The sequence below is a fragment of the Geotrypetes seraphini genome, chromosome 5 (genome assembly GCF_902459505.1).
Source record: "Geotrypetes seraphini chromosome 5, aGeoSer1.1, whole genome shotgun sequence".
Lineage (NCBI taxonomy): Eukaryota > Metazoa > Chordata > Amphibia > Gymnophiona > Dermophiidae > Geotrypetes > Geotrypetes seraphini.
The window spans coordinates 204,457,106-204,469,729 of NC_047088.1; the positions used below are offsets into that span (position 1 = coordinate 204,457,106).

The 12,624-nt window shown below is 39.1% G+C and overlaps 1 protein-coding gene across 1 annotated transcript in view; it reads right to left on the minus strand.

Moving 5' to 3' along the window:
- The window catches only part of LOC117360475 (collagen alpha-1(XXVIII) chain-like), a 123,855-nt gene extending 114,896 nt beyond the window's left edge, over positions 1-8,959 (minus strand). The window contains exons 1-3 of the mRNA XM_033944262.1: positions 8,858-8,959; positions 3,336-3,495; positions 2,274-2,842 (exon numbers count right to left, since the gene is read on the minus strand). Coding sequence (XP_033800153.1) covers positions 2,274-2,842; positions 3,336-3,489 — 723 coding nt within the window. The 5' untranslated portion in view covers positions 3,490-3,495; positions 8,858-8,959. The remainder of the gene's footprint in view (positions 1-2,273; positions 2,843-3,335; positions 3,496-8,857) is intronic.
- Positions 8,960-12,624: the final 3,665 nt, after the last annotated feature.

Sequence of the window (12,624 nt, forward strand, 5' to 3'; positions counted from 1 at the left end):
GTTCTTAGTTTCTAGTTGCACAGGCAATACGACAGGAGAAAGAATGTCTCCTATGTAAATTCACAAAACTCAGGAGTGAATCCTCCCTGTACTTAACATTCAGTTCAAATTAAAACTGAGAAAAAAGGGCTCTCCCTAGTTCAATAAAAAAAGGTATGACTTTATTTTCCTTTGCTTTAATCCTATTTAATTTCTATTTATTACTGTTAAATGCAGAGTACATGAACTGCTCTTGAGCTCTGTGAAAACCGACCAGTGAGTATAAGGAACACATGCGTCAGTTTTCATTTGGAGATGCCCAACAAATCCACTGATAGAGAACATACAGGAATTTAACAAAGGGCTCCTTTTCCTAAGGCGTGCCAACCGATTTAGAACATAGGCGCCCATAGAATATAATGGGTACCTTAACATTTAGCGCATGCTATATCGGTTAGTGCGCACTAAATCGGTTAGCGCACCTTAATAAAAGGACCCCAAAGTTTGTTCTACTGCAGAGCCCAATACAAATTTATCCTACCATTTTCAAAGCAAACATCATCACAGCTGAGTTGGGTTGTTCCCACTGAAGAAAATTAGAAATCCTTTCAGTGCTTTTTCCACAAAGACTAAAGTTCTCCTAATTATAATGCTTTACTTTTCTTTATTTGCTGCAATGCTTGACTGCTATAACCACAATTATAATTATTATGTTGTGTGTCATGCTGCCTAAAGTATAAGAAGCTGAGAAGTGTCAACAGTCATCAATCATCCAAACTGGCACTTACTTTTTACAGCTTTGTTGCTCCAGGAACATTTTTACCTATTCCTAAAAATACAACTATTGAATATTTGAATGTAAGCTTACAGTTGCAGACATGCTCTGGTTTATCACCTGAGGCAAGAAAGAGCACCTGTGCTACTGAAAACCTTTGTCCAGCCATGTAAACAGAAGCTTAAGGCAAGACTATGCAGCCGATTTAAAGCTGCATTCACAGCTGCGAGTGTAGTTATTGTCCGTCAATTCATGAATTCAAAATTTATAACAAGTGTTTCTCCAGAGCCAACACTAAACTGGAAACGTATTCTAAATCAAATTTCAGCCTGAATATACTGAGGTGTAGAACCTGGACTTTGTGTATTAAAACACATAGAATCCATACAATTCAGGGCTTTCATATTTTTAGTGTTTAGCTCCCTGACAATGGGGTTATTCCCAGATATTCAAAGCCGGGACCTATGTGGGCTCTGGCTTTGATTATCCAGCTATTTTTAAGCCAGCTAACACATGATATTTTGCATTTAAGTGGCCATGGGCTACCACATAAAAATAGGATAGACATTTTGTGGTCCGACTTATACTGTAAAGCTATTAGCTCTTAAGCAGCCAAATGCTGACTCCGCCCCTGGAATGCCCCCCCCCCAACATAGCCAGCTTGAATTAGGCACTAACTACAATATTGAGCGGCACGTAGCTAGTTAAGTGCCACTGAATATTAGCGGCTAGTCACGACCAAGCAATATAACTGATCAGCGGTCGGCTAAATCTATTTGAATATTGGCACTCTGATGTACTGAATTACCTATATCTTTTGCCAAAGTAATCTCTTCTTTTTTTTTTTTTTTACATGAAATGCTTGCAATATTCATCACCCATCCAGATAGATATACCCCATAAAACAAATTAATAGCAAATCTCCAATACCACAACTGAAGTATAATACCAATTAAATATTAGATGAAAAATATTTCTGTTAGCTTGAGTATTCATATGAAAATCTAGATCATTAAAATTGTTTTTGGTGATAGGAAGATGTGGTACAATGAGTTTATATGTATTTTAGACCTCTCTGTTTATTTAACTTGCTGTTTTAGACCAGGGATGGGCAACCAGGGTCCTCGAGGGACACAACTCAGTTGGGCTTTCAAGCTTTCCATGATGAATGTGCATGAAACTGATTTGCACGCACTAGTTCCACTGTATGTGAATATATTTCAGGCATATTCATTGTGGAACTCTTGAAAATCCAAGTGGGTTTTGACCTTCAAGGACCATGGTTGCCCATCTCTGTTGTAGATAATGCTTGATAAAACAAAAACTGTTTCTACCTCCTTAGTGACACACAAACAACTGCCCTGGTCATATGCTGAGCACTGAGCACCCTTAATATTGAGCACACATCTTCTGGTTGTTCTGCGAGGAGTAATTTGTAACATGTTTGGCAGAATTACAGTATGTTGTTGATTTTATATTTCAAATAGTAAATACTTTTAAATGAATTGCCATTACGTACCACTTCCTTGAGGATTTTCTCCACAATTCCTTGCGCCTGGAGGTTGAACACAAACCTGGATGCGGGGACACTGGCCAGGAGACGAAGCTTTGCTGCATTTACTGGTTCCTCTGCCACCACTGACATCCCCACAGTGAAGAACTTAATGCCATGGTTTTTAGCATTAGCAGTAGCAGCAAAAATGTCTGGATTTCTTGGGTGGTCCACTCCATCCGTTAGAAGGAGAGCCACTTTCACACTGTTCTGTGTCCCTTCATTCATGTAAAGTTGAGTGAGGTTGGTTATGGCGTATGTTGTGTAAGTACCATGGCCGATGTAATTGATGGGAGCGATGCGGGATTTAAAGTTCTCGGGACCGTTCCAATCTCTGAAGGTCTGCTCTATGAAGACAGTGCTGCTGTACTGTAGTAAGGCCATCCTCCAACTGAGGTGACGTCCTGAATCAAGTTGTACTCCTTTTAGTTTGTCCACCATTTCCAGCACAAATTTTTTTTCTTGATCATGATTGTAGTCCTTCGCACTTTCTGAACTGTCCAGTAAAAATGCCATTTCCAGAATACAGTCTTCATCTATGGAACATATTAACATAGAGCGGTAAGCAAGCCGCTGTCAGAAACATCATTTTAGACAATGAAAGAGAACAATTTATTTTTCATTGAGAAAAAGATATGTATATCAGAAACCTATTTTAAAATGTATTTCTCTTTTGTCTAGTAGTTTCCTTCTGCACTTTCGGGGTTCCAACTCAGTTGATATCTGTCCTAGTACTCCCTGGTTTCATTCCACTTTAATCTTTTCATCCTGCTCTCTACAAACTAGTCATTGCAGCAAATGTTCTCAGTTGGAGAAAACAGCCTGCAACTCCCCTCATAACCTGGTTGCATGCACCCTGAAGCCTACCCGTAAGGGTAACTGTTCTCTGTTGATATGCTGATTGGGATTCTGCATCAGCACTCCCCTCCACCCCCCAAGATTGCAAAATCTGCCTTCAACAGCATGGCCAGCACTGTTGACCAATAAGCAGAAGGTGGGCCCATTATATTTTAAAATTTTGATAATTACCTTGGTCACTAAAGTAGGGATATTTTTCCACAGCATTTGATAAGAGTTTGGCTTTTTGTCTTCTGACACTTCGTCTTCTATCTTCATTAAAACTCTGTGCAAAACAGGTCTGGCATTCTAATAATAACAGCAGCCGCCATATCAAATAAAACATTTTTTCCTAAAATGAATAGAATAGAGTGCAATAGTAATGATACCCAAGATTTCTTCAGTACTCAGCACACATATACACATTAATAATTTTGCAATCAACATATAGAATTGATTTTCATTAACTGTTCTTATACACTGCATATGCATAGTATACTGTACAGTATTTAAGGCTTACCTCCTTGCAATGTCCCAGTTTGTAAATACGTACGTATGCGTTTTTGTATCTTTTCATGTGGGTTCACTCTCTGTATGTTGATAAGGTAACTGTCAAGTTTTGATTTTGTCATTTGAGTCAACATTTCCTAAGTGCAAGCTTCTTCCTTTCACCTATCTCTGTTGTGCATCAGTGTTTGTGTACCAGTGTTGCATACAATGAGAAGGTAACTATTTTTTGTGTATTCCCTGGGTAGCTTCTATTACATTGCTTATCTTTGTTTCATTGGTTGTATTACATTATGGGGCATGGGTATTTAGGGCAATTCTATAAGGGGCTGTCTGGTTTTAGGGACCAGGAAGGCCATAATTGGTGACATGGCCATAAGTGGTATTTATGACATCAATGATCTCTTAAAGAATATCAACTAGTAGAAAAGTACATGCCTTGATTTGATGGCATGTTCTTTGTAGAGGGCTTTGCTCCTTGGGATTATCTGTGCTGCTTAAGTTGATTTGGGGACTTACTCACCTTCACCACTGATTACAGAATCCACTTGTACAGGCCTTTCTTCCAGTAGAATACTGTGAATCCTTAAAGAATAGCAGGGATTCATCTAAAGCTGTTTCCTCCTGCTAATGGTCAAACACTATGTCTTCAGACCCCTTAGCAATTTCAGGGCCAGCGCAATAGGCCACACTCACTGGTGGGCTTAGATCATTTGACTTGCTTGATGCTTTGGTAGCAGTAGGACATTCAGATGTTGACTGGGCCTCTCTACCAGATCATCAGTTGAAAGGAGGTTCAAATCTCGTTTTGGGACCTATTGTTGACAAGCACATTCAGTTGAGTAAGCACACTCACTTCAGGTGCATTACCACAGTGGCCTGCCATCTCACAGCCATTGAGGACGATCCAGACTTTTTGAATATGAAGCTAATGGGGTATTCCATAGTACTCACCATAGGCCATATTTGCAGACCTGAATGCTTACTGTACTATATTCCCTATACTACAGAAGTGATGTGGTAATTTTTAAAGCTATGCTGGATCAGGGTAGGCCACTGTTGTTGGATATGGCTGAAGCTTGCTACTCAGTTTTCTTGATTAGTATATATGCTACATGACTGTTTGTGGACATCTTCCAGATCATACCCGAAGCATGCTAAGGTATGTTCTCATGATCATGTGCAATATCAATGCTTTCTTCACATGCTGATGCTCCTTGTCTCCTCACTGGTTTATGAGTGATCACTTGTTCCATCTTGCTCTCCTATGGAAGAAAAATGCCAGCTTTTCACATGATTCTCCTTGGCATTCATCTTGAATCTCTGGAACTTCTCAAAACTTCTGCATTTTGCCCCCAAATGCCCCAGTCTTCTTTCCATTGTACCAGACAGATGATAAGACTCCCACTTCATCCATGAATACTCCCTTCAGGTCTCTGTCCATGTGCCATTCTTCTGAATTAGATCCTTGTTGAACTATATGCATAACTCCAAGGACCTACACCTCAAAGTTTCTTGCTCTAATATCCTCATTCACCAGAATGGCCACTGCCTTGATTTTTTCACTTCTGTACCTCAATCCTTCCCCTCTCCGACTATCATCTCATAACCTTCATGGCTTACTACCCTCCCCCCACACACGACTGATCCTCACCAATACTTTCAGGAATCTTCAGACTATTGACCTATGCACACCCTTCGCCACTGTCTCCCCTCCCTCTCTAACACTACACTGTGTAAATCTGTCAATGAAGCAGTCTCTTCCTATAATTCTATTCTCTCCTTTGCTCTTGATACCTTCGCTCTTCCCATGCCACGTTCTGTAAGGTGTACCAAACCCCAGCCCTTCTAAGATCTGCTACTTATGTTCCTGTGCCTAGTCTGTAGAACATCATGGGCTGGTGGAATCCCGTGCTCATGCTGACTTCATGCACTTCAAATTCCTGCTGACCTCTTTCCAATCTGCCCTTTCACTTGCATAACAAGATTACTAAACCCGCTTGACTGATTCTTTTGGATCCAACCGTCTCTTTGCTACGCTCAACTCTTTACTCAAAGTGCCCTCATTTCGACTCCTCCTTCGCTTTCTTTCCAGACTATGTCTGAGTGCTTCCATGACAAGGTTCACAAAATTAATCTTGAGTTCTCAACCAAACTGACTTTGCCTCCTCTTCCTCGTCCCATCCGCCTTACTGCCCCTCCATCATTCCCTGCTGTCCTTTCTTCTTTCTCTGAAATCACTAAGGAGGAAACTGCATGTTCCCTTTCCTCTTCCAACTCACTAACTGTTCCTCTGATCCCATCCCCACTCATTTACTGATCCTATGCAGGAGGTATGCCCAGTATCTGCTCTGCAATTACTACAAAGGGCAATGCCACACAGGCATTGTGTTATATGCTGTGCCAGATAATGCGGGAGCAACCATGTTATTTAACACTACTTCTATCACTGTGCTGGCCTACTCTCCAAAATAATGAAATAAATATATTACTGCAACAGCAGCTCAACCCAACTTGATATCCTACTGCTATTCCATTCCTCCTAGCACCCCCTGCACTTCCAATCCCCCCACCCAACATCAGCCAGCTATATAATCTACCAAGACTCAGCACTTGTGTTCTTCAGCACCAAAGCTGACCTACCCCTGACAGAGTAAAAAGCTAAAAGGTCACCTAGGAAAGTTAAAATGCCTTGCACTGGCCCTGAAGCTATAGGTAATGGATAAACAATTAGAGTGAACTCACCATCAACAGATTATATACTTTCAGAAGTTCTTGTGAAGAGGCAAATGAGAACATGAGTTAACGTAAAACCCAACCTTCAAAGCTTTAACTGCTAATTCCCTACAGATGAGTAAAGTGGAAAGGGTAGATGTGAATCGTTTGTACACTCTTAAAAATACTAGGGGGCATGTGATGAAGCTACTAAGTAGTAGATTTAAAACTAGCTGGAGAAAATATTTCTTAAACTCTAGAATTCATTGCCAGAGAATCAGTTAGCTTGGCAGGGTTTAAAAAAGGTTTGGATAATTTCCTAAAAGAGAAGTCCATAGGCCATTATTGAGATGACTTGGAGAAATCCACTGCTTATTCCTAGGATAAGCAACATAAAATCTGTTTTACTACTTGAGATCTAGTTAGGTACTTGGGACCTGGGTGGCCACTGTTGGAAACAGGATACTGGGCTTGATGAACCTTTTGTCTGTCCCAGCATAACAATTCTTAAGAGGTCTATTTACTAAGATGAAGTAAGCACTAATGCGTGCTTACCGCAGGTTAAAAAGCACTACCATGGGCAGGGTAGTTTTGGGATTGACATATGTTTCCCCCACAGGGGGCGTGTATAGGGGTAGAGAGTAGACATGTTCTGCGCCAATCAATTAGCACAGCTACATTGCCGCATACTAACCCATTAGCATGTGGATAATATATGAGCCCTTATCGCCTCCAAAATAAGTGGCAGTACAGGCTCACATGCTAATGGCCACATGCAAATAGGAAAATTAGTGTGTGGCCATTTAATAGAAAAAATAGAGAATGGGGCCATTTCACTGCTGTGCTAAAAGTGGCCTCAGTGAATGATAAAGACTTGTGCTGGGGATAGTGCTGGCCACTGTTTAGCACTGCTTAATAAAAGGACCCTTAGGGGGAATTCATCAAGGGGCGCTAACCAATTTACCATGCACTAAGTGATTTAGCATATGATTAATACTAAGGTGCTCATTATATTTCTATGGGTGTCTCAGCTTTTAGCGCAAGCTAAATTGTTTAGCACCCCTTGATGAATTCTAAACACCATGAACATTAAATATTATGCCATACCATATTATACCAACATATTCCTGCAATGAGCTAAAGAATTATCAAGGCAAAAGAGTTGCCATTTCTGCCAGTAATAATGAAGGTTAGCAGCCACAGTTCATTTATGACGCTATCGAACAATGTTAATCCTCTTTCTTCACCCTCTATTGCTTATCTTTTATTGTCTGGTTTATTAGAAGTTTGGCACTATTACAATGATAAAAGTAATCAGAAATCACAGCGGGATTCCTTTGATAAAATCAGTTATTTTCTTCTTAGAATCATATTTACAGAGTATCAATAATAATGCTGGAATCATATTTAAAAGATTTTTAATGTGCCAAAAAAGCAGATCTAAATTTGTCAATCATTTCAAAAAGTCAAATTTTTCCTTTATTTATTGATAATTGAACTGAATATTATTTTTTTCGAAGGTAAAGGTTGCATAGCACATGCAATAAGTTAAATGGAAATGCACTTATTTGATGTATGAGTTTACATGTCTATTTCTATAGCATATGAGACAAACATGTTGGGTTTTTTTTTTAACATAAAAGTTTTTGGACCCCTGTTTGTCTACAGAAATTAGATAGTTCTAAATCAAATAGATGCTGGCACTGTCATCTTGAGATTGGGACACTGGATCATCTGCTCTTTTATTGTCCGTTAATACTTACCTTCTGGCGTTCTATTTGAGGTCATATTAATATGATTCTGGAGACTGTGATTCCGCTATCTTATGATATGGTAATTTGTGGGAAATTATTATCCCCTAACGCCTCTACTTGATAAATATAAATAGATTGTTGGGAATCATGACTGGGATAGCCATCCAAATGATCATAAAAAAATTGGAAAAACTATGATTGTCTAAATTTTACTTTTTGGTGGCACACATTATGTTTGAGTTATAAGTTCAAGAGAACATTTTCTGATCAAAGGGGGTAACAATAAATTATTTAAATTGACATGGAGGTCCGTTGACTAATTTTATTAATAATTGAATGATACTTCCCTATACTTTTGTTCATTTCTTACACATCCAGGGAGAGGGTGGGAGTGGGGGAAGGGTGGAAGAAAGTGTATTTGGATTGTTGTAAAAGATGGAAGCAATATTGTAATATTGGATATAATATTACTTGATTATATTGAAATAAGGGGGAGGGGGTGAAAATAATTTTTATGGTATTTATTGAAAGTTGTAAATGTTGTCTTTAAGATATTTTGTAATGTACTCCTGTATAACACTGTTTAAGTTTGAAAATGAATAAAGAATTAAATTAGAGATTAACAAATTGCCATAAAATCACTTTACCACAATCTCTTTGGAAGCAGCTCATCTATTTAATATCTTCCAATGAACTTATCCTGTAAAATATAACAAAGGAAGACAAAAGATTGCTTACCTCTGAGTTTGGTGCTGCACGCTTTGCAGTGTAAGATCTGGGACAGAGGAGATGGGATAAAAGGTGCAGAGGATGAGGCAGTTAATTGCCTGCAGCAGCCTTTTCTGTGTCCTGTGCTGGATTCTGCACTGTGGGATTGTCCAAGCATGCCTTATAAATGAGGGCGGTACAGGTCCATCGAGTCGCTGGGGCAGGAACAGAATCACTCATGAAATAAGACACTACAAAAGGAAGCAAATGGAGAGGAGCAGTTTTGGATGATATAACAAGATATTTTGCCCAGACCTATAGAAGGCTACTTTCCAGGATGTGCATATGCTTGTGTTTTGATTCCCTTGTAGATCCAAAACAACTCCACACTCCTGGAGATTTAATGTAGATAGGAAACTGAACAAATGAACATACACTAAAAATGGGGAGATAGTTTTGTCCCTTCCTCATTCATAGATATGAATATGCCACCCTTTCCTTCTATATACACTATGGGCCCCTTTTACAAAGCCACGGTAGTGAGACTCATTACCACAGTTTTGTAAAAGGGGCCCTATGTTTCCAAAATCCCCCCTCCCCCAAAAAAACTATAGAGTTTTTTTTTTTTCTCTGTATAGCTTTGTCAAAACTTGACCAATTTCAATAAAATTGGGATATATCACCCTGAATAAATTTGCAATAAGTCTATGCTCATGCTGACCACCTCATTACTGGGTTCTTCAACTGCCACAATGTTTTCTTCAGTGTGAACTGATCAGGTCCTGCTGCTTCCTAACTGACAATCAGTTGAGCCTGTTTCTCGCAATTTCTACGCTTACCTCTTCCATCTCTTTTCTATAAACTCTTGCACTAGTCTATGAGGAGCATAACCTTTCTCCAGATACAAATTTTTAATAAAGATCAAATTTTCCTGACTGAAAACCATGGTATCTATATTTAAAGCCAAATAATGGCTGCACATATCATGATAATAGTTGCTAGATGGTGGTGATATTAAGTGGTGACATTGCCTTCAGCTGAGGACTACAGCTGCAGTAGTAGCTGGATCAGATGAGTTGGGAGGGTGAGAATCCCTGAGGAAATGCGAATAAAGGCTCAGGTCACTAGATTTAAGACCAGGTTCTGATTAGGCTGGGCACAGATGTCTTATTTTTCTGGTATGGTACCTGGGTTGTGGAACAAATTGCTAGGGAAAACTTAGAACAATTTGGATTTCTGTTATATTTTGGAGGCAGCTAATTTGCACAGGACCTTTCTTGTTTATCATAATGTTGAGGCTGGGAAGTGGGGGAAGGGCAGTTTTGTGAAGGTTGTGCAGTGTGAAATACACATTTTATTTATTTGTTGATATATTTGTATAATCTTTGGCTGAAAGTATGGGTTATAAGACTTTATATTTAATTAAATGAATTAATTAAATAAATAGAGAAAAGATAGCCAGCTCATAAATTTCTGTCATGGTTTATCTACCTGCTGCTTCTGTTCATGAAAAGCTCTCTTTTGTGGAAAGTACTTGGAAACTGAGTGATCCAGTCTGAACCGATTAACAGATTGATTTATGCCCATCATAGCCCCCTAAAGGTATCTGGAAGCTTCCAATAGTGAGGAAGATGAGGGCTGTGGTGGCCTTCAGTACACTTGCATGGTGCATCCCCTCCAAGCAGCATGCTGTAACTGGGCCTCTAATTCTATGTATGTGTATATTACCACTTTTATAAAACATTCTGAATGCACAATCTTTTATTTGTGACATTTTTACACACATACTTAGGGTAGAGACTTTATAAAAATACCCACAGAGGAAGCAATTCAATAAGGCCTTTCTTTCCATTCTGTTTCTAAGGGAAAAGATCTTGAGACATCAGATTTTTAAAAATGGAAAAAAAGCGCTTTATCAGAACTAGAAGGATTTGTATGTGAAAGTACTGAAAAAGAAACTTTAGACTCTATAATGATTTGTAGAGCTCACTAATATTTATTGTATTATTTCATTCATTCAATTTTCTATACCAGTGTTCTTCAACCACCGGTCCATGGACTGATGGCGGTCCACAGAAATTTCCTGCCGGTCCACAGGGCCGGCATGTGCATCAGGCCCAAAACTGTGTTCTTCAACTGCCGGTCCGCGGTGCGATCAATGCATTGTTAATAAGATTATATTGTGTGTATATATGAAAAATGAATGGAAAAAAATAGTGTTACAATTAGGACTATGGGGGCAGGGTCTGGGGTGGAGATTGGGTAGAGATGGGCAGGGTCTGGCCCACGACTTAGCCCAGTGTTCTTCAACCGTTGGTCTGCGGACTGATGCCGGTCCACAAAATAATTATTTCTGCTGGTCCATAGGTGTAAAAAGGTTGAAGAACATTGCTCTATACCATTCTTCCCAGGGAACTCAAAGCGGTTTACGTGAATTTATTCAGATATTCAAGCATTTTTCACCATCTGCCCTGGCGAGCTCATAATCTATTTAATGTACCTGGGGCAATGGGGGAATACCATATTTTCATATTCTTGGTTTCTCATTTACTGTTCTTTGGACTAATTATACTGTAACTGAAACCGATGTAGCAGAATTATGCAAAATATAATGGGTTAACTTTATTTAGAATACACTTTTCAACCTCTAGACAGGGAAATTGCAGTTAAATGCCTGAAGTCACACATTTCAGAGACACATTCCTTGGTGACAGCTCTATTATACAATTTACTTTTTGCCCGCGGTTTAAATAACCCCCCAAACCCCATCTAACAATCACTATAACTGAGAGAGCAGTTTGTCCCAATATTATTTAACCAGTAGAAACTTATTTTCTAACTATATAGCTAAGGTCTGAATGGGAAAATTTAATAATCAGGCTGCATGTATAACATCTGTGCTTATAGTATAGGGTCTGTTATAATGATTATTTTCTTGTAAAGGTGCAGGGTTTTTAGTTATATATTGTCAGGTGCTGAATAACTGAAGTAAACAGTTTTATCTTCCTACACAAATTGATCAATGTGGGCTACTGTTAAGAAGTCTTGTTTTACTGTTAAACCCAGTTATTCTGGATTATGATCACCTCCCTCCAGCATCATTATATATACTTCAAAGCACCAGAATGGCCTCATGTTTGTAGATGCTTTGCAACCTGTTCCTCATGTCAAAAGTTTGGCAGCTCCAATTTGGACAGAACTCATTTAAAATTGGTGGAGAGTTGATATTCTGGGCCGGCAGAGAAATCTGGACAATTGGTTTGAGGCACCAGCATCAAAAGCTTTGCTACTCTACTTGCTGCTTTTGGAGGTTTGTGTGCTGTGCTGTTTGTAGCCCCTTCACTACTTGGATTTTTTGTGACTTTTATGTTTTTATATTTAAGGCAGCCAAGGACTCTTTGAGATCCCTGAGGAAGACATTTTTATTTTGCCAAGACACAGCTTATGTTGGGTCATTTGTATTATAAACGTGATTTGCTTTTTATCTTGTGAGTCACGTGTGACTGTATACACCCTTTGTGGATTGTTTCTAAGATTATTGTTTTTAAGTTATTTGGATGCTTATTAAACTACAAACTGCTACAACCAATCTTCTGTTCCACAGTCTTTTTGTTGTTTTGTTACTTTCAATGGCTCCAGCTGTAGCATCGTCTTCAGGACTTCTTTCAGAATGTCCATTTCTCCAGCACAATCTTCTTTGTCAGAGCTTCTGCTAAATTGTGGCCATTCTGCATCTCCTTGCTACAAAACTCTGTAAGACCTGTCCAGCAAAACAACCCTGACCAACTAAGTTTAAA